Here is a 26,159-nt window from a genome sequence, read left to right on the forward strand (position 1 = left end):
TATCGTCGATTCAGTAAAGAGCTGACGGCTGCCATTTCTCCAGTTGATGCCGACGAAGAACATTTCTCACTATCCATCCATTGACATCCGTCTCCATTCAAGGTATGTAAGTTTTTTGAATATAAAAAAATTTTGCATGATAGGCACTTGGTTGAATAATGCACGCAGATCACGTAAATAATTTGTTTTTGAAGATTAGTTGTTTTTTCAAGCGTGTGTCGCTTTGTCGCGTTTTCGCATCAACAGGCTGTAGCGTCCCGATTTGTGCACAACTTCGTCTTCCTCAGCATGTGGTCAAAAAACTAGTAATTTTTGTTTTTTGCAGTTATTCGGTGCTTTTTGTTCGTGATGGACACCAGAAGGTTCTACGGGATCAGGGTTCCACCCGTTGAAGAAAGCGAAGATAGCTGCCTCAGCGACAGCGATTCTGAATACAGCCCTGACACAGTACATGCTGCCCCATCAGATCAATCTGGGCAGTCTGGGAGCGACACAGGTGCGCAATTTTTTGTTTGTTGGGCGAGTTGCATTCGGCTGCAATGTGAAACGCCGTCAGCGTTCTTTCGTGTTGTATTGCAGTGGCGCGTCTTTTTCTTTTGAAGCCAAAAGCTTCACTACGATAGTCAACACCGCGTTTGTCGGAGCACGAGTGACGTCACGCACTGCGCAGGCTACTGCCCATGTGCGCCGTCGCTTCTCCGCGCCACCGTTTGACCCTTCGCCGCAGCCGTGCGCATTTGAAAGGAGGGGTATATAAGGCGCGCTTGCCCATAGAACAGGCGCACGCTGCCGCGCGCTATGCGTCATCGTTTGACGTTCGCCGCAAGCGCGTGTTTATCGCGGATCACCGCAGCTTTTCGCTTCGAGATATCCAGGCCCTTAGCTAAGCCCCAGCCAATTTTTTCAAGCCAAGGTTTTTGTGGCTTCTCAAATGTGGTTTGCGACCTCGCAGTGATTTCTTTTTCTTTTTTTGTTTGCAGATGAAGAAGGTGAAACGGAAGAGCCGTCAACGTCAAGCGCAAGAAGTTTCCTCTGGAAGCAAGTGAACCATCCGCGGACATGCCACCCTCAATGGGAAGACGGTCTTCCAGACCCTCCAGATGAGCCGAAAGCTCCCATTGCGTACTTCCGGTATTTTTTTGACGACAAGCTTCTTGAGGAGATTACAGACCAGTCCAATCTCTATGCAGTGCAGAAGAATGCCAACAAAGCATTGTGCCTAACACGCGCTGAACTGGAGCAGTTTCTTGGGGCCACAATGTATATGTCCATATACAGGCTTCCGCGATCGCGCATGTACTGGAACCGCGAGATGCGAGTAGAAAAAGTGGCAGAAGTTATGTCACGTGACAGGTGGCAAGCGATAAAGAACAGCCTTCATTTCAACGACAACAATCTCCTACAAGCAAATGCTGGCAAAGACAGGCTCTTCAAAATTCGACCACTCATTGACAATCTGCTGCTCAAATTTCAAATCCTTCCAAAGTCACAGATGCTGGTGGTCGACGAGCAAATTGTGCCGTTCAAAGGCCGCTCCTCACTCAAGCAGTACGTCCCTAGCAAGCCTCACAAGTGGGGCTACAAGATTTTTGTACTGTGCGACACCCACGGACTTGTCTCTGACTTCTCTATATACACAGGGGACATCCGCCCTGTTCCTGGATTACCTGACCTTGGAGCAAGCTCTAATGTTGTGCTCGAGCTTTCGCGCTCCATCCCAGAGAACAAGAGCTACTTGCTCTTTTTTGACAACTGGTTCACATCCATAAAACTGCTGGTAAATTTGCATCAGCGTGGTATTCCAGCAATGGGAACTGCACGCGCAAACAGAATTTCTGGATGCCGACTGCCCAGCGATGCAGAAATGAAGAAGAACGGTAGAGGAAGCCACGTGGAGAGGCAGGCTACTATTGAAGGGGTCGAAGTCCGAGTAGTGAAGTGGTACGACAGCCGGGGAGTGAATATTGCTAGCACATTCGGGAGTGCCCAGCCTCTAGGAAGCTGCCAGCGGTATGACCGCAAAAAGAAAGAAAGATGTGAAGTTGAGCAGCCAGCCATTGTGAAGGTTTACAACACTTTTATGGGTGGAGTCGACCTTCTCGATGGGCTCATGGCGTACTACAGAATTTTTCTGAAGTCGAAGAAATTCTACCTGCGATTTTTTTTTCATTTTGTGGACATGGCTGTTGTGAGCAGCTGGCTGCTCTACCGGAGGGATTGTGATGCTCTAGGAATCCCAAAGAAACATCAACTGGATCTTCTAGCGTTCAAGGCTTCTCTAGCCAGCTGCCTGTGCAATCAAAACAAGGACGCGATGAAGAAGAAGGGCCGGCCGTCTCTTTCCGTGGAAGGAGAGCTTGAGAAGAAGAAAAGAAGAGGACCAGCAGCTCCAACACCTAATGCTGAAGTCCGTCAAGACAATGTTGGCCACTGGCCTGAAGTGTCGCAGCAACGACAACGATGCAAGATGCCTGGCTGCAAAGGCCAACCTGTTTCCTTCTGCACAAAGTGCAAAGTTCATCTGTGTATAAAAAAAAGTTCAAATTGTTTCATTTCTTTTCATAAGAACTGAGATACAAATGTGCTAAACTCAAAGAAATGAGCTCTCAAGTGTGTTTGAAAATAAACATTTTTTGATCCATTACGACCTGTTGTCGCGTTTTCGCGACATAGCAGTAACTTTCTTCCTAAAACCCCGACACGCATAAAAGTTGCTGTGTAACTTCCTCATAACCAGAACATAAAAAGCCACAGCAAAAATAATTTTTTTATGCAGTATGCTAAATTCAGGCTAGAAGAGGTTAAGTGTTTCTTCAGATTTTTTTTTTTCAGCTAACCCCTATTCTTCCTGGTGATATAGACATTATACATAGGACAGCGTGTTTGCTGCAACCGCATTGAGAAGCCATCTTATATTAATAGTCTATACGATACAATTATTGAGTAAGGCATGCTTGTCCGGGTAATGCGAACTAATCAATACATACATCAAATTTTTTTTAGGGATAGGCGAAAACAAAACAGACTGCTGGAAAACAGCAGTCAGTACAGCATAGAAGGATTATGCGCTCTGTTCAGTGACAAAATCCTGTCTTTGGTCGCTAAATACATTCCCTCAAGAGTGATATCATCTACTCGTAGAACGGATAAACCTTGGATTAACAAAGAACTGTGTCTGTCAATAAGAAAGGAGGCCGGAGTATACAAGGCATTCAAGATAGCATCAAGTCAGAACCTATATGACAAGCTTAAAACTCTAACTAAAAACTTCAAACAAAAATTAAAGGCAGCAAAAAGAACATACTTGTCGTCGCTAGCTGATAAAATAAGATCTAACCCTAAGGAGCTATGGCGATATGTGAAAAGTGACAGAAAAGACAATGTTGGCGTTCCGGCTCTCTGGCATGAAAGTTATATGTAAAAGAAGCTGATTGCTTCAATGAATATTTTCACTCCGTCTTCACAGCATGTCGTCATACTCCGATACCTGAATTACACGAACAATTACCTCAAATGCATGTCATCGTTTTAAATGAGGCTGGAATTAGGGCTATGTTGTGACACATTAATCCTCATTCTGCTCATGGTCCGGATGGTATATTAAATCACGTCGTGAAGCGCTGTTTCCACAGTATTGCTCCTATCTTCGTTGAATTATTTACCAAGTCAATAAATTCTCGAAGATTACCTAGTGACAGGAAAATGGCCAATGTAACTCCTATATTTAAATGTGGTTGTCGTGATTTGGAAAGCAATTACGAGACCGGTGTGTTTTACATCCGTTTGTTATAAAACACTAGAACATGTTATTTACTCTGGTCTTATTAAGCATCTTCATGACCATGATTTTTTTATCTCGGCCCAGCATGAATTTCGCATGAAATTACCCCGTACCACTCAACTTACTGAATTCGTGCATGACGTTGCACTCGGCTTTAAGAACAGTACACAGATATATGCTATTTTGATTGATTTTCGAAAGGCGTTTCATGTAGTCCCGCAAGACTTACTTTTGCACAAACTGTCATTTCTTGGCCTCCCCGATTCATTTTGCGGTTGGCTTAAAGATTATTTGTATAAGCGGCCGCAAAAAGTGGTTCTGAATGGTGCGACATCGAGAACGGTTAATGTTTTATTAGGGGTGCTTCAAGGGTTGGTCCTTGGGCCGTTGCTGTCCCTCATATTTATCAATGATTTAAGTGAAGGCTGTGTTTCAAATATCAGACTGTATGCGGATGATTACGTTGTGTGCGGTGTGTCATGTGCCAAACATCCGAGTGTGTTGCAGTTTGATCTAGAAAATATTTGTTCCTGGTGTGCTAAATGGAAAACGAATTTGAACGTAACAAAGCATTATCATGTTAAATTTACGAACAAAAAGAAAAAGGTAACCGGTTCATACTATCTACATAATGTTTTAGTGCAATGCGTTGACGAAGTCAAATACCTGGGCGTCACTTTAACTGCGGCATTAGACTGGACATCCCACGTTGACATAACAAGCGCTAAAGCGTGCCGCCAGAGGAACTTCAAGTATAGGCCCAAACCTTTGAAGGAAGCTTTGTATGTTACAAATATTAGGCCAGTGTTAGAATACGCTTGCGCAGCATCGGACCCCTTCACAAAGTTATTGAAGATAAGTTAGTGCGTGTTCAGAAAAGGGCTGCAAGATTCGTCACGGGCATCTACGACTACAAAATTAGAGGTTGGCAAATCAGGGAAAATCTAGGGTGGAAGTTGCTGTGCACACGCAGAAAAATAATCAGGTTAAAGCTTTTACGCAACATTAACAGCGGTAACACATGAATCGATAAGGACATATATTTAAAACCACCTCATTATCAGTCTAAGAGACGCGACAATTCCAAGAAAATAAGGGTCTACCAAAGTCGTAATAATGTATTTAAGTTTTCATTCTTTCCGCGAACAATTGCAGAGTGGAATTCGCTCCTGGACGAGGTAGTGTCCGCACCCAATTTTTCATCTGCCATAGAGAACTTTACACGAATCTGTTGAGGCAATATTTTCAGTGTGCCGTTTTATGAATTGTGTAACAAATTTTATAATCGGATGTTGTTAGTATTGGACGTGTTGTCTTTCTCTACTAATTACGATGATTGTATTTTTAATACCATAGCTGATATGATGCCGTTGTTCGTGAAGTTTACCTTTATGTTTGTAATTAACCCCCCTACGATAATGCCCAACTCTGGCGCTGTAGGTATTTGTAATAAATAAAAAGCAACGGAATAATGTTTTGTAGTTGAATTGCACTGAGATAATAACTATATTACGAAGTTTGACAATTCCAAGCAAGCCACTAGCTATGATGTCATGCGTGGGGGCAACTGATTAATTTACAACGCCCGAGGTTTCTTCACGGCTGAGCGCGCTGCCAAGTTTTGACGAAAGTTTTTCCGACGAAACTCAGCAGCTCGCTCAGTCATGAAGTCACGCCAGCTAGCCCCTCTGGCAGCTTTACTAACGTTAGGTTCCACAACATGTCCTCAAAATCTGGCACCCGAACGCTTATTATCCCACACCATTAGGGATATGGCAGAGGTGACTGGCCTTTGAATCTACGGCGTCAAATACAACGGAACAACGGCACAGCTGCTCAGCTACTACAGGCAGTGAGAAAATAAAATAACGCTTAAATACGAATTAACGAATTCAATGCAAGTTTGCCACGCCTCTACTTTCTTCTTCGTATTTTGTCTGGTTTATATCTCAAGAAATACAAGTGCTGGTGCTTATAGCGAGAGCGGAGGTTCACAGAACTTTCAAGCGTTGAACAAGAAAAAAAGAAAAACTACTAAATAACGCTTCACTCTGAAGCAGTATCAGAGACCGCGACCGCTATATCAGTGCACACGAATTGGGGTGGGGGAGGGGGCACCGAGCTGCAAAGGAGGTTTTCCCTCAAACAATGACACAGAGCATTGCGTAGGACATTCCTTCCTACACCGTATAAACAACACACACAACCATGCTGTGACTTCCATCGAGCTTTGTCTTCGAGAAATGTGCGGAAGGCGGGCGGAGTGTTTCCACCAAATAGAAACACTTTCTGTTGGGCGTATACTCAAGGAAATAGTTTAGTTAATAATAAAGATCTAAAACACAAAATGAAGCTTCTTTGTACTCGAAATAAGCCCTAAGATCATAGAGTGAGCTTTTGGAACGTCCCCATACCAATGCCACGAGTATATAGAATGCACCTCAAACAGCTATACCTAGATGCTGAACAACTCTAAACAACTGCGTTTAGAAATATTAAAAAACTGTGAAGGAATTTTAGTACAGTAGTCGAGGAAACGAGAAGAAAAGCATGAGAGGTTAACGTAAACGGAGTTATCTGTAGTTGCCTTTCTGAAAGCTAATTCCCGAGCCTTGGCCGTCAGTGTTGGACTGCTTGCACAGCGCGTGAAACACCACGCAGACTAATTGGTTCGTTCTCGCGTTAAATGCAAGGTGAAGATTTTACCTTCGTGCCGGTAAACACACTAAGGAACTTCAATACCTACAACCTTCTCGAGTTGACCCATGCCTCTGTGCCCTAATAGGGAAATTCACCAATACAAGTTGATTTCTACTGAATATGTGCTTGTTACTCAAGTTGTAAAAAGTCAACAAACACTGACACCAAGGAAAACATAGGGGAAATTACTTGTGCTTAATAAATGAAATAGAGAAACGATAAATTAATGGAAATGAAAGTGGATGAAAAAACAAAAAACTGGCCGCAGATGGGGAACGATCCCACAACCTTCGCATTTCGCGTGCAATGCTTTACCAATTGAGCTACCGCGACTTGGTAGAGCATCGATGCTTGGTAGAGATTCGAACACAAAATGCGAGGGTTGTCGGATCGTTCGCCATCTGCGTGAAGTTGTTTTTTCATCCACTTTCATTTCCATTAATTTATTTTTTCGTTATTTAATTTATTAAGCACAAGTAATTTTCCGTATGTTGTCCTGGGTGTCAGTGTTTGTTGGCTTCTTATGATATGACTAATAAAAATCGGGCCCCTCGGTTAAACCCCTTTCTTCTCGTTTACGCAAGTTGAATAAATCAGCTACCGTATATATATATATATATATATATATATATATATATATATATATATATATATATATATATATATTGAGAGAGAGAGAAAGGGGAGGGAGAGAGAAAGGGAGAAAAACACTTTTTCCGCTGAAAGCTCCGCATGATGTCATCCTTCAGCATGTGAACAGAACCAGCGAACCTACGTATGATTGCGGGTATTCATTAATAAAAGACATGTCTATAAGAGCATTCTGTTTGGCTTGCAGACTTATTTCTTGCTGACTCAAATTAGGTAGTGCCACAGGAATATTTTTACCGTTTGGAATGACTTTTGATAGATGCCAGTAAACTGCGTTGTCACGAAGTTCTGACTACTTCAACTTTTGTTTTTCTAGTATACGTTTCCTGTAAAAAGCAGTGAATTTTGCTTCACTTCACACTCGATTCATATTCTAACATCTTCAAGGGTCTACCTGGTGCAACCACAAGCTTCTTTTTTCTCTTTGAAGAACAGCATATTGAATTTACAAAATAAAATTACTTAGGCTGCGTTTTGTCGCAGCTATCGCTGGTGCAGCTCACGGTCTTCTCTTGCACCGAGCAAGGACGGTCAGAGAGCACTACAATTTTATTCCTCACTCGAGAGAGAGCCGCCGCCACACACAAGTAATCTCCCTGCAAGACGGTGCCGTCAGCCACTCTCTGAATAAAATCAACCACCAGGTGAGCTTAAGACTCTGAAGAGACCTGTCATTACTCTGGAATCTACTGTCTCAACTGAAACTTGCACATGTACACAATTGCCCGAACAAGGTGTTGTGCTGAGTAAGCTTTGTTTGTATCCTTAATTTTTCCTTGTTGCTTATATGGGGAGTCAGTAAACCCCCGAATCATTTCACCTCGTCCTCCAGTGATTACTAATTGCAAGCCAGAGAACGGGTCGCAGAGTTCTCTTGTATTTCAGCAGTTCACAGGAAGGCGTCATTTGACGGGAGTGTTCATAAGCTTACCAGCTCAGCGTTTCGGCACACGACGCATCGCCCCTCCGCCTGCCTAACCTTTCCTGCCTCTGGTCCAATGGTCAATTTATTTATTTATTTATTTATTTATTTATTTATTTATTTATTTATTTATTTAGCATACCATCAGGACCATTACGGCATTATAGAGAGGAGTGGTTGAACAAATTCAACAAACAGGAGTTTGCCCACGTCTGTGAGAAATCAAAGGAATTTAAAGACAATATAGGTTCCTGAAATCGAGAAACACTTGCGCTGCTACGAGAAATATGCGAGTTGAATTTCTCTCGGAGGGCCGTTGCCTCTAGCTTTGAAAGTGGGGATCATTTCCTCACGCCAAAGAACACATTAGCAAAATTTTTAACTGCATGCCTTCACAAAAGCTATACCTGCAGCTCCTCTCTACCTGGCTAAATAATGCAGCTACATTATTCCACCTTCCATGGCTGTTAAGGCTGTTCTTTGTAATTTAGGAAACTTACTAATATTTTGGTAAAAATTTAAATGAGAATAAAGTGAGGAGTACTTTGCTTTATGCTTAGAACGAAACAGTGCTCTTTTTGAATTGTAAAAATAGTTCAGATATTCTTTATGCTGTTACACTTTCCTTGCTCTTAAAACCAAGAAGAGCACGCTAATATAGCCTTTAAGATGGTGCTTCCTGGATCACCGAAGCTTAATAAGATACTGGGTGGCCATGTATTCCCTTGTACAGGGCTCAGCAAATGAAACGCAGTACTCGGAGCGCATGGTTGCGGCCCTTTTTGAATCACCAGTGGCTGCCGGAGACACCGATCTGATGCAATGTGAGTCTGAAGAGAGAGAGTTAGCATAGAAGGAAGAGGTTGAGATGGAGCTTTAGATGCTGAAGTGGAGCGCTCGGCAAGAAGAGCCACCATTTTTTCCCGCCACTCTCTCCCTTTATGATAGCTGCGGGAGAGGAGTCATAAGGCTGGAGAGGAGGATAGAAATCGCTTTTCAGGTTGGTGCTCGCGCCACTGTAAACGACGCCCATTACGAATGGGCTTATATGCATAGCCTCGTGTACAGGGTGTTGCAGCGAACTCTTTCAAAATTTTGTAAAGGTTGCCTGGGGCAGATAGCTTGTCTAGTTTATGAACCAGCATACTCGAAGCGGTGGACACTACTTGCCCAAAACATTGAAATGCAAAATCGACTAAATAACGTTAATTTGCTAATTAACCTTTCAGCTAATTACCTTATGACCCATATTGCAATTTAGAAATTCTAGCAGTGGACTTCGCAAGGCGTATCCACTTCGAACGAATTCTCAGGACATCAGTTTCGAGATATAAATTCCCCAATTTTGTGGAGAAATGCATCGGCGTTCCAGTTACTTGTGTGCTTCTGTGCATGAAACGACGTTTTGTTAACAAATTAACTGGAACGCCAATGCATTTCTCCCAAAATATGGGGAATTTATATCTCGAAACTGGAGTCATCTTCGAAAATTCGTTTCAAGTGGATCCGCGTCGCGAACTCCACGGCTCGAATGTGTAAATTACAATATGGGCCATATTGTAATTAGTTTAAAATATAATAAGCGAATGTTTTATAATTAGTCAATTTTGCATCTCGATATTTTGTGCAAGTATTGTCCGTCGCTTCGAGTAGGCTGGTTCATAAACTAGAATTGTGATACCAGCCTTTGCGAACGCCTTTAACTGGAACATCTTTGTGTGTGTGGGTCTTCATGTGCGCGTGTTTCTTTCCTTTCTTTTTTTTGCGTTTTCCTCTCTGTCATTTTTCTAACCCCCTATCCCCCATCTCCAGTATAGGGTAGCAAACCGGAGACTCATATCTGGTTAACCTCCCTGTCTTTCCTCTTCATTCTTTCTCTCTCTCTCTCTCAGCCACAGGCAACCTTTAAAGATTTTTGAAAGTGCTTGCTAAAACACCCTGTATAAATATATATGTATACACGGCTGTTTTATATGCGCACCATGTTGAAATGGCTGCCCGAGTATGAGCCGTTGGTCCGGCACACTAACAAATGCGAGGTCCTCCCTTTCTTTCCTCACATATTCATTTTCCCCAACAAGTTAAAATGTGCGATGTACGTCCTCCCATAATTCCTTACAGACACCTTCACACTCCATAATGTATCAGAGGCGACAAACTGAGTCACTGCGAAGGCACCGCGCTACCTGCATATGCTACCACTGAGTCTTCTCGTTTGGAACCGTCTGCCACAATGAGCAATGTGCCCAATTTCCGATCCTGAAACAACATTCATACATTGTAAACGACCCGTAATGCTATCATTATGGGTTATTAGGGTAGTTTACCAGAGCGTCGCTGATTTCGATTTTCTTTTGTCTCTTTAAATGCCCTTAGGCCGTGTTCCTTCTCTTTGTTCGTTACGTGCAAGTGTGAAGAGACCATCGATCAAATTATGTGCCACTGTTCTCGATTCGATAAACAACGCCAGGCTTTTCATTGTGCTTTGAATACAGTGGACGACATGCCATGTACAGAAGCAAAGGTCTCAGGAACTTGGCTCATCGACCCAAGAAGGCATTTCGAGCTCTTCTACAGTACCTAGAGGCAACAGATTTGAGTGGCCGACTTTGGATATGCTGCACTTGGCTTACTGCATGGGAAATTGCGATCAAGACTCGTTCCTTATTTCTCTCTTTCTTCACTCCCCCTCCACGCTCCCTACGAGCAACGGGTAGCAAACTAGACAAGGTCTAGTTAACCTCTCTCCCTCTCATCTTCCCCTTCTCTCTGTGTGTTTGTAATCGGTATTACAGTTTGATTTTACGTCAATCTGCCAGTTCCTCAGAACGCACTACATTTTATATATAAGAATACACACATATATATAACAGTTTCAGAGGATGTCTTATCGAGGTAATTGGGTGCTTTTATAATTTTATCATTTTTATACTTTTTCCTTTATTTTTCAAGTTTCAACATATGCTCCCTTCCTGCAATCGATAGGCAGGACGGAAAAGTGGGACTTTTCTATTTCCTGGCTGAATCTGGAAAAAATACGCACTTCACAGAACTTGGTTTTGCAGTGAATAGCGGAGTCTGTCCCTTATCGAGTCGGGAACAAGCGGTGTTCCGAGCGTGAGAGTGACGGCGACATTTATCTCGAGTGCACAGGTGAATTAAACAGGTGCCTTTTTGGCGCAGACCCCTTCATCTACTTGCACCAATGCTGTAACGTGTCACTGGCGAAATATATTTGCTAGAAATTAAGCTTTTTTTCGCTATAAATGGCGCATTTGCACAAGGTAATCAATTTGAAAACAGATGTGCGAGAAGTGGACCTAGAATTTGAGGACGAAAGAATATAAAACGGGAACAACTCTTTGTCTTCTTTTTCCCCTTTCTCCAGTGCAGGGTAGGGATCTCAGCCTGTGCAACGTCCCTGCCTTTCTCTTACGGCTTCTCTCTCCCCACCCCCCTCATATACACAAAAAAAATTAAGTTCTTATCCACAGATTCATTCATTTACTCAAACGACTTGCAATCATATTTAAGTTGGAAGGAGCGCTTCGTGTTTAGAGTCATAAAATGTTAGTTTACCTCACCAACTGCCAGAAGCTTTGTTTATATTGTACGGTGAAGCATGTGCTGTGTGAGGGCCATATATACGGAAGCTCGCAATGAGAAAACTGTAATACGACTGCTTTATCTCGGATAGCGAAGTCACTTCGCTGGAAGGCACTCGCTCCGGTTGCTCAGTGGTTATGGCAGTTGGGCAGCTGTGCACGAGGTAACAGTTTGAATTCCTGGTTGTGGCATGAGCATCCTGACGCGGGCGAAATAACTTTATTGTGTCGCATGTGGTTGGGCGTCACAGTTACAAATGCTTATTCATTCCTAATAGGAATGGCCGACAGGCTGGCATGCAATTTGTGCCGGTGACACGAGACAATCAAACATCGTCTGTGCCATTGCCCATTGTCTCTGCACACAAAAATGTGCTCTATAAGCTAGACTCCACCGATTGGATAACAAAGCGCTCTCGGTTGAAAAAATCATGCGACCATGGACCATTCGTGCATGCACAAGGCCACAAAGGCCCTTCTGTATTTCGTGAAGGCGACTGGACGTTACGGACGCTTGTGATAGCCGACATTCCTCTGTAAATGGATTCATGATGACTCTCTATTATTTTTATTTCCTGTAACAAATTATCTATTCTTCCCTTTCTCCCATCCTCAAGTGTACGGTAACTAACCGGGCACGTCGTTTGTTAACGTCCCTGCATTTACCTATTCATTTTCTCTCTCTCTCTCTGATGGTGGCTGAACGCGAAAACAGTGGTGTGCCGTCCTTTTAGTGTGCCAGCCATCGAAGAACCCTCGGTAGCAAAAATGAATTCGGAGCCACTAACTGCGGCGTCTCTACTAATCCACAAGTTGATGTGGGACGTTAAAATGAACCAGTCAATCAATCATTTAACCAATTAATAATTCAATCAGTTGAACAATCATGCAATAGTCGTTCGTTCGTTCGTTCGTTCGTTCGTTCGTTCGTTCGTTCGTTCGTTCGTGCGTGCGTGCGTGCGTGCGTGCGTGCGTGCATGCGTTCGTTCGTTCGTTCGTTCGTTCGTTCGTTCGTTCGTTCGTTCGTTCGTTCGTTCGTTCGTTCGTTCGTTCGTTCGTTCGTTCGTTCGTTTATTCGTTTATTCGTTCGTTCGTTCGTTCGTTCGTTCGTTCGTTCGTTCGTTCGTTCGTTCGTTCGTTCGTTCGTTCGTTCGTTCGTTCGTTCGTTCGTTCGTTCGTTCGTTCGTTCGTTCGTTCGTTCGTTCGTTCGTTCGTTCGTTCGTTCGTTCGTTCGTTCGTTCGTTCGTTCGTTCGTTCGTTCGTTCGTTCGTTCGTTCGTTCGTTCGTTCGTTCGTTCCTTCCTTCCTTCCTTCCTTCCTTCCTTCCTTCCTTCCTTCCTTCCTTCCTTCGTTCGTTCGTTCGTTCGTTCGTTCGTTCGTTCGTTCGTTCGTTCGTTCGTTCGTTCGTTCGTTCGTTCGTTCGTTCGTTCGTTTGTTCGTTCGTTCGTTCGTTCGTTCGTTCGTTCGTTCGTTCGTTCGTTCGTTCGTTCGTTCGTTCGTTCAATCGTTCGTTCGTTCGTTCGTAGATTGCTCCACAAACAATAACGAAATCGAATTGACTGTGTCTAAGGAGACGTGCTGGAAAAAAAAGAAGAAACTTTAAACTCAAGTGACGCCACCGAGAGAGGCTTCAAGTTAGAGGGCTGCAATAAATTTTAAACCGGGTTAAATTTAATCCATTTTAAAATACTTCGTGCCAGCGACTCCAGTTACCAGAGGAAAGAAAAACGAAAAGAAATATCGCTTCTCGGAACAAAACGATCCACTAGAAGTTACCCGAGCTTGAGGCCAACCTAAACAGTGCTTTCAGCTTGAAACCCTCGGGCAGATGCCTACGCAAATGTAGTTTCCTCTGCGTTCCCGAGAGATGAAAATATACTGAATTTAGAGGTGAATATAGAATTTTTTTTATCACTTCAGTAATCTAAATAAATTGGTATGCATGGCCATGTGACAGTTATATTTTTTATTACTGAGTACAGTAATATTTTGTCGTTGTATACCATAGCCATTTCTAAGCATTTTGAATAAAATGCATTTTTTTGCCCATAAAATATACCAAGCGGGTTCTCACGTCCCGACAACTACATGCCATATTCATAAGATGCGTTATGTTCAATAAACACAGACAAGGAGGAAAACATTGAAGCAAGACACAAAGGTTAATAGAATTCTCTTTCTTTTCAATAGTAGCACGTGAAAATGTATGTATTCGAGAAATGAGGAAAATAGTTAACTAAAGCTCTTACAAAATACCAGATAAAAAAACAACACACACGAATAAGTATGAGAGCTTTTATATTTTGTCTCAATTTTTCATTCGGTTGTTTTTTAAATCGGAAGCCCTTTGCTACAATTATCAATAGAACAATGGGGGAAACCATTAGAGTTAATAGGAGTGGTTCAATAGACAGTTTCTATGTACCCAGTAAAGTGACGCGCATATGTGGAAAACCTTGTTGAGGGTCTCAGCACTGCGTAAAGAAACGTATGGAATGAAAGTTGTGTTTTGTCCGTAGGGTAGAGTTTTCTTGAGTTATGTATGAAAACTCCACAACGTCTTAATATGTTTGATTGCCGGTGCCACCGTGAGCTTGACAGCACAAGAAAATGTGATTTTCCAAAAAACAAGAAATTGCAAATAGCTTTGCAATTAGAAAAATAAATTAAATTATGGGGTTTTACGTGCCAAAACCACTTTCTGATTACGCGGCACACCGTGGTGGGGGGACTCCGGAAATTTGGACCATCTGGGGTTCTTTAACGTGCACCTAAATCTAAGTACACGGGTGTTTTCTCATTTCGCCTCCATCGAAATGCTGCCTCCGTGGCCGGGATTCAATCCCGCGACCTAGTGCTTAGCAGCCCAACACCATAGCTTTGCAATTAGAGCGACATGAAACATCTATCAGGTTCATCAGCGGAACTTAGTCGCGACCACAAAGGAGCTTCGGCATTTTCAAAGATCAATTCAACTTTTCCTGCTGTGCATGATAGCGCAATTCGGGTAAATTTTGTTGCCCATTTGTACAGAGGTTCTATGTCTTGCACGTATTGCCAGTGCAGCCGACCTGCTAATAGAAACAAAGACCCACGCCAAAACCACATTCTTCTGGCATCTTGGCCATAATTTGCATGCTTCTAGTGAATGAAACTTCTGTAAAACGGCTTCATTTATCAAGGCTGTAGAACTTTTTCCAAGAAAGCCTTGTTTTTTTGCCCTGGTGCTGCGGCACCAAAGCTACAGCTGGCAGAAAGCAGATGCTTGCAACTTGCACTTCTTTAGAGCGCCTGTTCACCGCATACGCCTCTATGTCTATGCCTCTATGTCTGCATAGAGCTGGCCAGCTGGGGTGACGCTTGCATCAATAACCAGATTTTACCTTGGCCCTTGCTATTTGCTTGTAAATGGGCCCAAATAAAATAAATGAAAATGAAATTAGAGATTCAGCTTCAAATTTTCCTCCTTGTGGTGGTCCCTCAGCTGATTTTTTTTTTTCTTTGACGCGAAAGGCGTTTCTTTGAGGCGACTGCACAACGTGTGAGCCATATCCTAACGCACCGAAGCAGTAAACAGTGCGCCTGTGTCAGCGTTCAGCCAAATTCAAGGCATTTCATGAAAAAGCAAATCACCCCAAATTCTTTGTGAAAGAAATGCATAGAAAGTGAATACTGAGTTGACACAAAATTTCTGCATTCTCCAGGTGCTTTCTCTTTTAAATTTACAGGCATATAAGCACTCTGTCAGAGTACATAAAACGCTGCGGCATTCAACTTTTCCTGGGAGACGTCACTTGGTAGAAAGAAAGGCAGTGAATTTTGGTTTGATTCCTGAAGCAGAAAGACATTCTTTAAAACTAAAATGTCTAATTTTCAAAAATACCGCGAGTCCGTTGTAGAATTCCGCTGCGATTAGCAGGTCCCTTTCTATACTTAAGTTGTAGTCGTCTCGAGAAATTCAAGTACACAAGTAGAACAATTTGTTGACGTGCTCCGGAATGTATCCACTATTAAATAAGAAAAGTAGGGTAAAGGCAAAGTCGAGAAGCTTCACTAAAGCACACCTACAGTACACAGCTACCCTTTTATAGTGGGCACACTTTGGTATTGCCTTGGGTCTCGAGTTTTAAGAGAAGGCGCCCGAATATTGCTGTCACATTGCTGTATGCGAACAACAAGCTACTGGCCAAATATACAAAATTACTGCGAATCGTGTAGCCTACAAGCACATTTACATACTCTGCGCTTCTGTAGGTCGCAATGTGAGCAGGAGCTGGCTCTTTTTTAAGCTCAACAAATTTGGCGAGCAGCTCAACCACTTTAATTTTTTGTAAGCATCAAATTATATCCAGCCAGATAGCCTAATGATTTGTTTTCAATAAACTATTAAGTGAAATACCCCTTGTAACAGGTTTCTATCTACAAATGAATACTTTTTATTAAGAAGCACGCGGGAAGTTGCAAACCGGGAACTAAAGGAATCAAGGAAAAGAAAATTTCCCTTCACAGATGTCCTAGTGACGATGCAATACGTGTGCATCTGAGACGCAAGTCCCAAACTGGATGCAGAGAAGCAAAAGTGACTGCAATCTAGAAGTACGAGCTATGTGCATCGAAGCGCCAACATACTTGGTGAAAAAGTGGTTTAACTGAGGCTGGTGACGTGCAGGTGGTAGTAGTGTGTCCATCAGCAGTGGGTCTTGAAGGACATGGCCACTTCACTTTCACGAAGAGAGAAGCCACTCTCCGGCATTGTTCTTTTCTTGACATTGAACGGATGCACGCCTAGCGCACGAAGTACTCGATATCCCTTGAGCAGTTTTTTTTTGCTTAGTATATGAGGCCGTCGCACCATTTTCTTTCATTTCTGCAAGGCAGGCTTTTACCACGACTCGTTTTTGCTGCGGTTCAATCCTGTCTGTCCATTTCCCCTTTCGCTGTCTGTAGCGCTTTCATTGGCAGAATACATAAATACAGGTAGTTGCTTGAGGCTTTCAGAGAGTCGCGTTTATTTTTTTTCCCCAGCTGTCCACTACACTTAGATCCTAGAATGATGGAGTTGTTCCGGCTGTCTTGGCACTGAGTAACCAAATCTTATGCAGGTCATTCCTGCGGGACTGATATGCACATTCCTGCGTCTTTTTCAAGCTTGCGAATGCTCTGGCCTTTTTTTTTTGACCTGCTAATGCATTTCCTGTCATGAAGCCCTCTTTCTTTGTTCTCAAGCGCGGCATCAGTGAGGCGTCTCTGAAAAGCTCCACCAACTTTTCGGTCACTTTGCGTCAGAATACAGAACAGCGCAAATCTGCCGAACGGTTTGGACTGGTAGCTTAACAAACTTTGTACGGAAAGCATAGCGCTCGTATCTACATTGTATCATGCTCTCAACCCACTTATAGCGAAGTTTAAGCCCTATTATTTTATTTTGTTATTATTATTATTATTATTATTAGTAGTAGTAGTAGTACTATTATTATTATTATTATTATTATTATTATTATTTCACTTTGTTTAGCACTGACGTTGTGACCTATAAAGGCAAACAGAAAGAGGTTCCGTAGACTATGGCTTAAAGGTTTCTCATAACTACCAATAGTACTGATTATAATATCACCGCAAGTTCATCCAAACGGCATTTGGAAGAGCAAGTAAGGCAGAGCTCCACGCTTAAGTGCTAGGAGACAGTATGCTAAGCTATTTATTTATTTATTTATTTATAGATATGCCTTGATATCTTTATTTTCGCTGATATTGCAATGATGTTCAGTAGAAAGTACTGCTAGCGTGCTAGCATGAGAAAGCCAGGAGCATTATCATCTGAATGCACGTCTAGAGGTGCGCTCATGTTGTCTTTCCACATAAGAGCGTCTTCGTCGTCTTCTCAGGGTGAAAATAAAATAAAAGCAATTCACTGATTCACTGATTCATTGAGTTATTGATTAATGCATTGACAAACTTTTAAAAACTTAGTTCTTGATAATGTTTTCTTCCTTAGATTTCAGATCCTGATTCTGGGTTCCTCATAGTTACTAAGAGTGCTTTGTAAGCGGAGTCGAAAAATTTTACTGGAAGACAATGACTTTCAAGTGTTTCCGAAATTTTGCTGATGCATATTTAGTACATTTTCGGGCACGGTTCCTGATCGTGAGTAAGGCGGCGCCGACGACTGTATTGAAAACACAAAATTACGGGAATTTTCGACCTTAAAATCAATAGTGATGTGAAGTCACATGTACTATGCAAAAGTGTGGAGGTAGCTATTAAACATTACAATGTTCAGAACAATGCTCACGACAAAAACTGCTCAGATAATACAGGTTCAGTTTAGTTAAGGACATTGACATCGACACTCAAATAAGTACATCACTCATCTATATGTAGAGCTCAGCTGTGAATGCGCATTATTAAAAAGAAATTACTTCTCCATGCAGTAGACTATATCTGACCTCTCCTGTGCCCCTTATCATATGCCATGCTCGAGCCAGCACACGAAATTGGAAAAAAAGAAGAAAAAACAAAACACGACTAATTTATTGTACCGTAGCTTTATCAGAAGTCTTCATTGCTATGAAAATCGATGCTTTGTTTCCCAAGCTCTGAATTATGTCACAATGTCAGTTTAATTTTTTAATGAGGCAGAACGAAGGTTAAGAAATCAAAGATTCTACCTGCAAAAAATGTCCTTCTGATAAAATGCAAAGGGTACTTCTTTGAAAGTTTTGCAAATGCCTTCAGAGATGCCTCGAAAAAAAAAGAAGAAGAAGTCAGATAAAGCACGAGGAGAGAAACAAAGTTCTTCACTTAAAAGTCGTGCTAGACGCTCTTGATTCCTAGTCATCGTCGTCTTTACTTTCACTACATTTCCGTTACATTGAACAATACCAGTAGCAGCGTGAAACGTTCTTGTCATAAGAGACCATAGTGCTTGCAAGGCAAAGTTTCTCGCTGTCTAGCGCTTCTTCCGTGTGGTAATATTATTGCTCCAACACGTAGTTTCCCTCTATGGCCTGGAATGCAAAACGTGCTCTGGAAAACTAAGAGGTTAAGCAATGCTAGGGAACAGCCAGGGACCGTAAGAGGCTTTTCCCTGTTTTTTTTTTGTCTGCCCGAGCGCTTTTCGCAAAAATCCTCTTAATTTCTTCTTGTTTCACTTCTTCGACTTCTTTATTTATATCTGCAAAGTTAAGTAAAGCTTATTTTCTGTAATTAAAAAAGATAGAACTTTTTCCATGGCTTTTAACATTCACATCGTCATATTGCGCGCATAAATAGAGAAAATGACGTAACCCATGCCGTCGAGTTTCTTAGGATCCAACAAAGTTTCCCAGGATTTGCCGTCACATGTAGTTTATGAAACAAAATATAAGCTAGGGAAGAACATACAGCGAAAGAGAAGGCGAACTACATTTCATTCAAGTTAGGACGCACGACTGCGCCTTTAAGTTCCTCTCAGCTTTTAGTCCAACAATTACTCCAACGTGCTCAAAAATTCCTCTAACAGATCAATAAAATGAAAGCATGGAATGTAGAACGTAGAAGCACACTTATGAAACATACGTCAGAACGAGTGCTCCTATTTTATAATCTTCAGAGCGTTTATGCAACACATGGGAGAAATAGACCAATGTCAGAATTGAAAATTCAGCCACCAGTCAGGAAGAACACGATAGAAAGACATACCCTTTGTTTCGCTGCATTTCTGAAAGTTGACGCTCCCTCAGTGTGCCCCCCCCCCCCTCCTCCAATCGATGAAGAGAACTGCGACGAACTTCCTGGTGCGCAACTACCAGGCCGGATGACGCCCAAGAAACGTGGGAGTGCGTCAGGAAATACAGACGAGGCCACTGAGTCATGCTCGGACAACTACGACTCATTAGACAATCACTTCAAACTCGTGATGTGTAGATCAGCAAAAAGAAGACTACTGCAGGCATCTTCACCGACAAGCGCTTCTACCATGCAGAGTGCACCGCAGCGCTGGCCGCAGAATGTGCTCTTCATGCCCGCGGACACGGCGCAATTTGCTGCTACTAAACAGGCACATTCTCTGTTCGTTGCTCGAGAAAATCAAAACCAAATGAGATTAAAGCCGTGAGAATTAACTCACACAATAATATCTTTGTAGTCGACGTGTTACATCGCAGCGCCCTACAAGGCCTATGTTATACAACTGAGATCGACAATGTAAAGGTGCGATCAATGATCCCTACAGGCGGCGATGGTACTGCGGACATATTTATGACATCGACATTGCCATCCCGAACTACGACTTGCCAACGACAGAGGGTATGTTAATTACGAGAATTTTCAGACTAGAAAGCACACGCTGTGTGAATATTTTGTTTGTTGGAGACAGCCTTCCTTCCCACGTCAAAGTAGAACATGTCCTCCATCCAGTGCGACCATTCGTACCGAAGCCTCTCCAGTGCGACAAGTGTTGCAAAGACTGGCCAAGGAAAGTGTGTCTGCGTTAGCAACGTCCTGGTCCCTTGGTGCTCTGAGTTCCATTCAGGAGACGCCTGCAGCACAGATGTTCTAATGTGTCCTAACTGTAGTGGTGCTAAGAAGGCCTCATCAAAGGAATACCCACAGGTGCAGAAGAAATTCAAGATCCTCAAACGAGTGCAGCGGGGCAATTCAACGCATCGAGAGGCTGCTGCCGCGCTTCAGCGACGTCGGCATCGACACAGAAAACATTCACGAAATACCACCGCTGCAGATAGTGACACGCCATCTTCCGTCAGAAGGATTGCCGCATCAACGGATAGCACCACCAAGACAGATATAAAGAAAGCAAACAAAGCGGAACAGCTGACCCGTCCTGAAGAATGGCCTGAGCTAACGAGGGCACGACGCCCTGCTAAGTTATCGCCAAACGCACCGACCTTGACGGCTTTGGCAACTGTTGAAGCGACGCTGTCGGATGATCTCCAGGTCATCAACATTCTACGGTCACTCGTGAATGCCATTCGCGTTAGACTTAAAACATTAAATATTCGCTTGCACAAAGCGCGCTACAGGTGCTGGACACTTTGAGTCCAGTACTTGCAGCTAACGCTTGGTTGAAATCATGGCTCTCCAGAAGCCGCCGTTTCGTGAAGAGGTCTGGAAAGCGTCAATATTTAAATAGAACGCCAGAGGCATTAAGTTACGCATGTCGGACTTTCGAATGTTTCTGTTGATGAATAATTTCACCACCATCGTCATCTGCGAGCTCTTATCACGTAACATCGACTGTCCGGGTATAAGTGTTTCATGTCCGCCGCCCACGTAGAATACATCAGGATCATCATTTCCATACGATGTGATCTTACGTGTGTCCATCATCCAGTGCCACCTGACCAAGAAAACCAGTACGTATTTCTGACAGTAAGGAAAACCAAGCTCAGTTTCACAGTAGTTGGCGCCTACATATTGCTCTCAACTCGGGTGGACAGCAACTGGTTACGGCGTATGACGATGGGGACTCCACAGCCTTTAGTGATGACTTGGGTTGTAATGGCCACCGCTATCTCTGGGGAAGTTCTAAGATAAATTAGAGGGGCCGAAGATTTGCCTCGGAACAAGAACTGGGCTTGTTAAATGTTGGAAGCCCCGTCTTTCTGCGTGGAGCTTTCTACAATAGCGGCCTGGGCTTCAGCTTTATTTCATGCTTTATTTCAAGCCGGTATATTTCTGTCCTCTTTCTAGTCCCTATCTCACCACCCCAGGGTAGGGTATCAAACCGGACACTAATATCGGGTTAACCTCCCTGGCTTTCCTCTTCATCGTTCCCTCCCTTGCTTATTTCTACATGCAGGAATACTGCCCAGTGCGCACAGAGAAAAAAATTTGTTCACGACATAATAATTGCGCCTATAGATTCATATTGACCCTTTCTGGATGCGAGAAGCTTCGTAACGAAAACAACATTGCTTGAACGTTGATACTCGTTTCAGTTTCACAACACACTTAGTGGCGCAGCTGGCGCTGAAAGTTATAGTATAACTCTGGATGTATCATCGTATTTAACATAAATACATTCTCTATGTGAGCGAGCACCTGTCTATAAAAAAGAGCAGCGTTTTTTTTTCGTGCTGTTCCTTTTCCACGTCAGAGCCTTAGTTCCGTCCGTACTAATAACTGCTACTTCCTGCGCATCCTCTTTCATACTTTTGGCGTATACTCGGCATATATTGTGGCGGAACATACCAGCTGCACCTTCCGGTAATTTGCAGAGAATTCTATAACTCTAGTTTTGTTGTTGGCCTTGTCGTTAAACTTCAATGGCTTTAAAACACAGAAAATCGTTATTTTCTTAGTCCCATGCACAGCGGCAGTTCCTAAGTATAAGGAAAAGTGGTCGTTGTGATGTCTGCTATTGGTTCCTGGTTTACTGCGTAGGCAGACGCAGCAATACCAGCTATCATTGGATGCCTTAACCTTGGCATAGCAACGAATAATGATGAAGCGCTTGCCTGCGCTTGGTGGAAGTGTGTAATGTCGCGCAACCTTCGTCACACTATACCGTCGCACTGCAATTAAGAGAGGTTGACGACGCAAATACTTCTGCGAATGCTCTGAGGATGTATATATGCTTCCAGATACACAGAGAAAAAAATAAGAGGTTTGGGCAAACAGACATAGGGTGTAGAAGCTTGTGAAAGGGAGACTGAAGAAAATGTAAAGGATCAATTGAGGTTTGGAGCCAAATACAGGGGAAGACGCTTCCATCGTCCTTATGATCTGCAGCAGTCGAACACGGTCGGCGATTTTGTCGCCGACCATGCCAATTGCGCTCCGACACAGACTTATCTCGCCCCTTTTCTTTTTCATTTGTCATACAGGAGCATTTCGTTCGCTTACCGCAGAATGTTCGGTGTCCGCTGCACGGCTTCTCCGTTCTCGATGAAGCCACGACACGGGGCTGTACGGTGGACGGGATGAAGGTCGGCAAGGAAACACAAACAGTAAAAAGAACGTAAAAAGGGGGGAATGGCAGAGAATAAGGAGTAATGGCCATCGGCAGGGGTGAAAACGGCGCTTGGTCTTTTGCACGTCATGGGAACAGGCGTTCCTTTTTTGTTATCGTGGCGTGGCGTAGTAGAGATCGCGCAGCAGAGATGCCCCCATACACCACCAACCACCCCGCCTTCGCGCGCGCGCGTCATGGTGCAATCTGCCTCCGGTTCGACGGGTCACGTCGCTTCGCCGAGTAAAGCCAATCTTCCCTGCCCTCCGAGCAGACCTTTGCGTTCTTTGAGATGAGGGGAGCGGCCTTTGCTGTCAGCGATCGCCACGGTGCATTTGCGGGTAACGGCGGCGAAAGTGCACGTTCGAACAAGCTGCAATGTAAAAGATTATTGCAACGCTCTGTAGAAGTGGTATAAATAATTTAAAACGCCAATCACGAAAGCGGATCTGGCAAGACTTTATGCTGAAAGTAGGGAAACATTGACACACATAGAGATACAGTGCATAACATAAGAATGGGTCCAGGATTTTATAGCAAGTCTTCATATTATCCCCATTGAAACTATTTTTTCTGCAGACATAATATGTTTTATCATTTGGGTGTGAGCAATGATGTTACGTTTGTAACAAGCAACACCTGAAAGAAGCGAACGAAATGGTAATATCCATCTATCTAGGCAACGTATTTGCACCATACTTAGGTAGATGCTAATCTCGTGGAGTGTCCGCGAACGCTTACCATGCAACCAAGTAGGCGCGATTACACAACGTGTTCAATGCTTTAACAGCGCCTCGCATCAGCGTGATGGAGCCATTTGGACAACTATGAAAATCTTCTATAGCCCCTAAAGCAAGAATTTAGTTAGTGTTAATGGAAGCAATCACTCCCACAGGAAAAGAATACGTGGATGTACCTGTCAAAAACACTTGGAAGCATTTATCAGACAAAGCTTGTAAAAAAAGTAGATTGCGCAATTGCAGACGCTTTTTATTTATTTATTTATTTATTTATTTATTTATTTATTTATTTATTTATTTATTTATTTATTTATTTATTTAACATATTGCAGCCCCAAAGAGGCTTATTAGTATGTTGAACTTTCTAATGTGTGTGAAAACACATTTAGTATTTAGTACTCGTTGTTAGCTATGACGATTCCACTTACTTAATGTGTTTGTCCGTTACCGCCGTAAGCAGTCAGCATTCTTATTTGATTACTTGATTTTGCTCCACTGCCATAATGTTACAAACAGCCCATGATGCTGCGGCAAACGATGCCACCTTAAACAGATACTTGGTATTATAATTTGCACACATTTACCTTAACGATACCTTTAGAGATGCGGTGCATCAACTCAACTCCGTTGAACATTGAATTTTCAGAAAGAAATAACGCGGAAGTAAGGCTTGCCATTTTACTACTGGAAACTTTTACAAACGCTTAGTAATACCAATACGAATAAGCTAGCTCTTCCTGAACCCAAAAGCGTCACAAGTTTCAAACAACTTTACGGTATGAATCCTATGTTACCTCGATACAAGACCACCGTAAGGTGCCTGCGGTGGCTTGCGGCTGCGTTGTATCTACTCTTGAATCACGCCTGCGATCGTCCTGCATTTTCCTGAAGCTAGCCACGCGTCTCGTTGGCTGCTTGATTTTTGTTGTGGTAGTTGTTGTTCCTTTTACGGGAGCTAAACCTTTTTTTCCTCTTCCGTTGCCTGCATGTTGGCCACGGCTGCCCTCTAAAGAAGGAGTGTTCCAGCAGCGTGGGTGTCTCCAGTGTAAAATTGACGGTTTGCCCCTGCCGATAACGTAAACAAGGTTTCACGTTCATTCCACTACTCACCTTCTTCGCATTGCGGGTCAGGGAGCGGTGGTTGCGTTTCGTCAGTGCAACGCCTTGTCATTCCTGAGCAGCGAGAGCTAGTTTGTTAAGATTGGTCTAACTCACCCAAGCTGTCAAAGTTTAGGTGTGAGCGCCATTTATGGTGCCGTTTTCTTGGGGAAAATGGTTCCCGATCTCTTGACTTTCTGAAGAATCGATTTATTGATATTATGAAGGCAACTTGGGTCAGCACAGAGATAACGATCCGTGGTTTACTCGCGCTGGTCGAAATATAGGAGATGTGGTGTAAAAAAATTTTTGCAGTATGAATGTATTGTGTCAATTCAATCTATAATATAGCAGCATAAACTGCAAGCCGACCATATTATTCTGTGACCCTATTTGGCTGCCGGCAGTTGGGGACGTTTCTCAGATCAAATACACAAAAGGGACATAACGTAACTTCTAAACAGGTCAATATCGACTGGTTTTGCCTGGAACACTTTTATGCTACGTGCCTGTCCTCTAGTCCTGTGTTGCGATGCCTTCAGAGACGTTTCGACGATGTTTTTCAAGAAGCGCACGGCAGCGGGTCAACGCACTAGTTGTTGTTGTTTGTTAGATTATTTGATTCACAACGACAGCAACATCTACATGGTGTATGGAAGATGAAATATGCTGTAAAAATCAGGTAGCACTGGATCGACTATGGTGTATCTTCCTCTTCTTTTCGCAATCACATTGCATAACCTGGCGTCACTAGCGATAGCAGGGCTATGGCAGCGTTTCTGGGCTATACGTTACTTTCCATTTGCGACATAAGTTCACGCAACTTGACAAAGCAATCTAAACATAAGTTTACACACGCCAACAATTCCTTCTGGGTGATGTTGGCACCACGTCTGTCGCTGCTGAGCGTCATCACATGTCATAAACAGACTACCGAATCCATTCTCTGGCATTTCTCTAGCACCAACGTTACTTGAAAGTCTGTATTTTGGCACGAATGCATGAGCTAAGAAAGGAGGTACTCGTACATATCTGGCCGATTCTTCTCATGTGTAATTTGTGTGTATTATTTACACAATGTGTCTTATTTCGGTGCGAAGCCATGTATAGACATCGATTTAAGCTCCCAGGACATGTATGCTCATACGGTTTTGAAAATATTCTTTTTCAGAATACGCGCTGTAAGACTGCTGTGAGCCCTAATACTCTGGCACGAACCATTGTTCATCAGGAAATGGCGTGAATCGTATACGTCAGGGCTGTCAAATTCTCACAGTTCTAACCTCTAATTGATGTTTTGTTGATTCATTCATTGTTGTTTTGATATTTCTGCGTGCGTATTTGCATAAGCAAATTCCCTCCTTCCGATAGCAGTTTGCATGCCGTGATAAAATAATATTATAGGAAAGTTTGACAGAAATAGAGATGTCCGTCACAAAGTAAGAGCTCTAGATTGCACAGCGTGGAGAAACATGCGTCATTTATGCATTACGGACATGTAACAACCTTCGATAACACTTTGCAATCATGAACGAGGCTATACAAAGTTAGCTGCCCACAAAACATTTCGCATAAAATTGATGTCCACAGTGCGTAGCATCTGAAAACTTGTTTCTCTACCCCGCTTGGAGGGACACTCGCTTCACAGTGACGTCCTTACGCAATATAATATTCTGTGTTTGCCTCCATTAAGAGCAACATAGAGATATTCT

At 43.0% G+C, this 26,159-nt stretch overlaps 2 protein-coding genes and 1 pseudogene across 10 annotated transcripts in view; 2 read left to right on the forward strand and 1 right to left on the reverse strand.

Moving 5' to 3' along the window:
• Window positions 1-26,159, reverse strand: part of LOC135899990 (neprilysin-1-like) — a 702,442-nt gene that overhangs the window by 206,729 nt on the left and 469,554 nt on the right. The gene's annotated exons all lie outside the window — the stretch shown is intronic.
• Window positions 33-2,361, forward strand: LOC135900003 (piggyBac transposable element-derived protein 3-like; annotated as a pseudogene).
• Window positions 7,648-26,159, forward strand: part of LOC135899989 (cell adhesion molecule DSCAM-like) — a 49,459-nt gene continuing 30,947 nt past the window's right edge. Inside the window, exons 1-2 of the mRNA XM_065429409.1 lie at window positions 7,648-7,776; window positions 8,788-8,878. Coding sequence (XP_065285481.1) covers window positions 8,821-8,878 — 58 coding nt within the window. The 5' untranslated portion in view covers window positions 7,648-7,776; window positions 8,788-8,820. The remainder of the gene's footprint in view (window positions 7,777-8,787; window positions 8,879-26,159) is intronic.

The sequence above is a fragment of the Dermacentor albipictus genome, chromosome 4 (assembly GCF_038994185.2).
Source record: "Dermacentor albipictus isolate Rhodes 1998 colony chromosome 4, USDA_Dalb.pri_finalv2, whole genome shotgun sequence".
Taxonomy (NCBI): Eukaryota; Metazoa; Arthropoda; class Arachnida; order Ixodida; family Ixodidae; genus Dermacentor; species Dermacentor albipictus.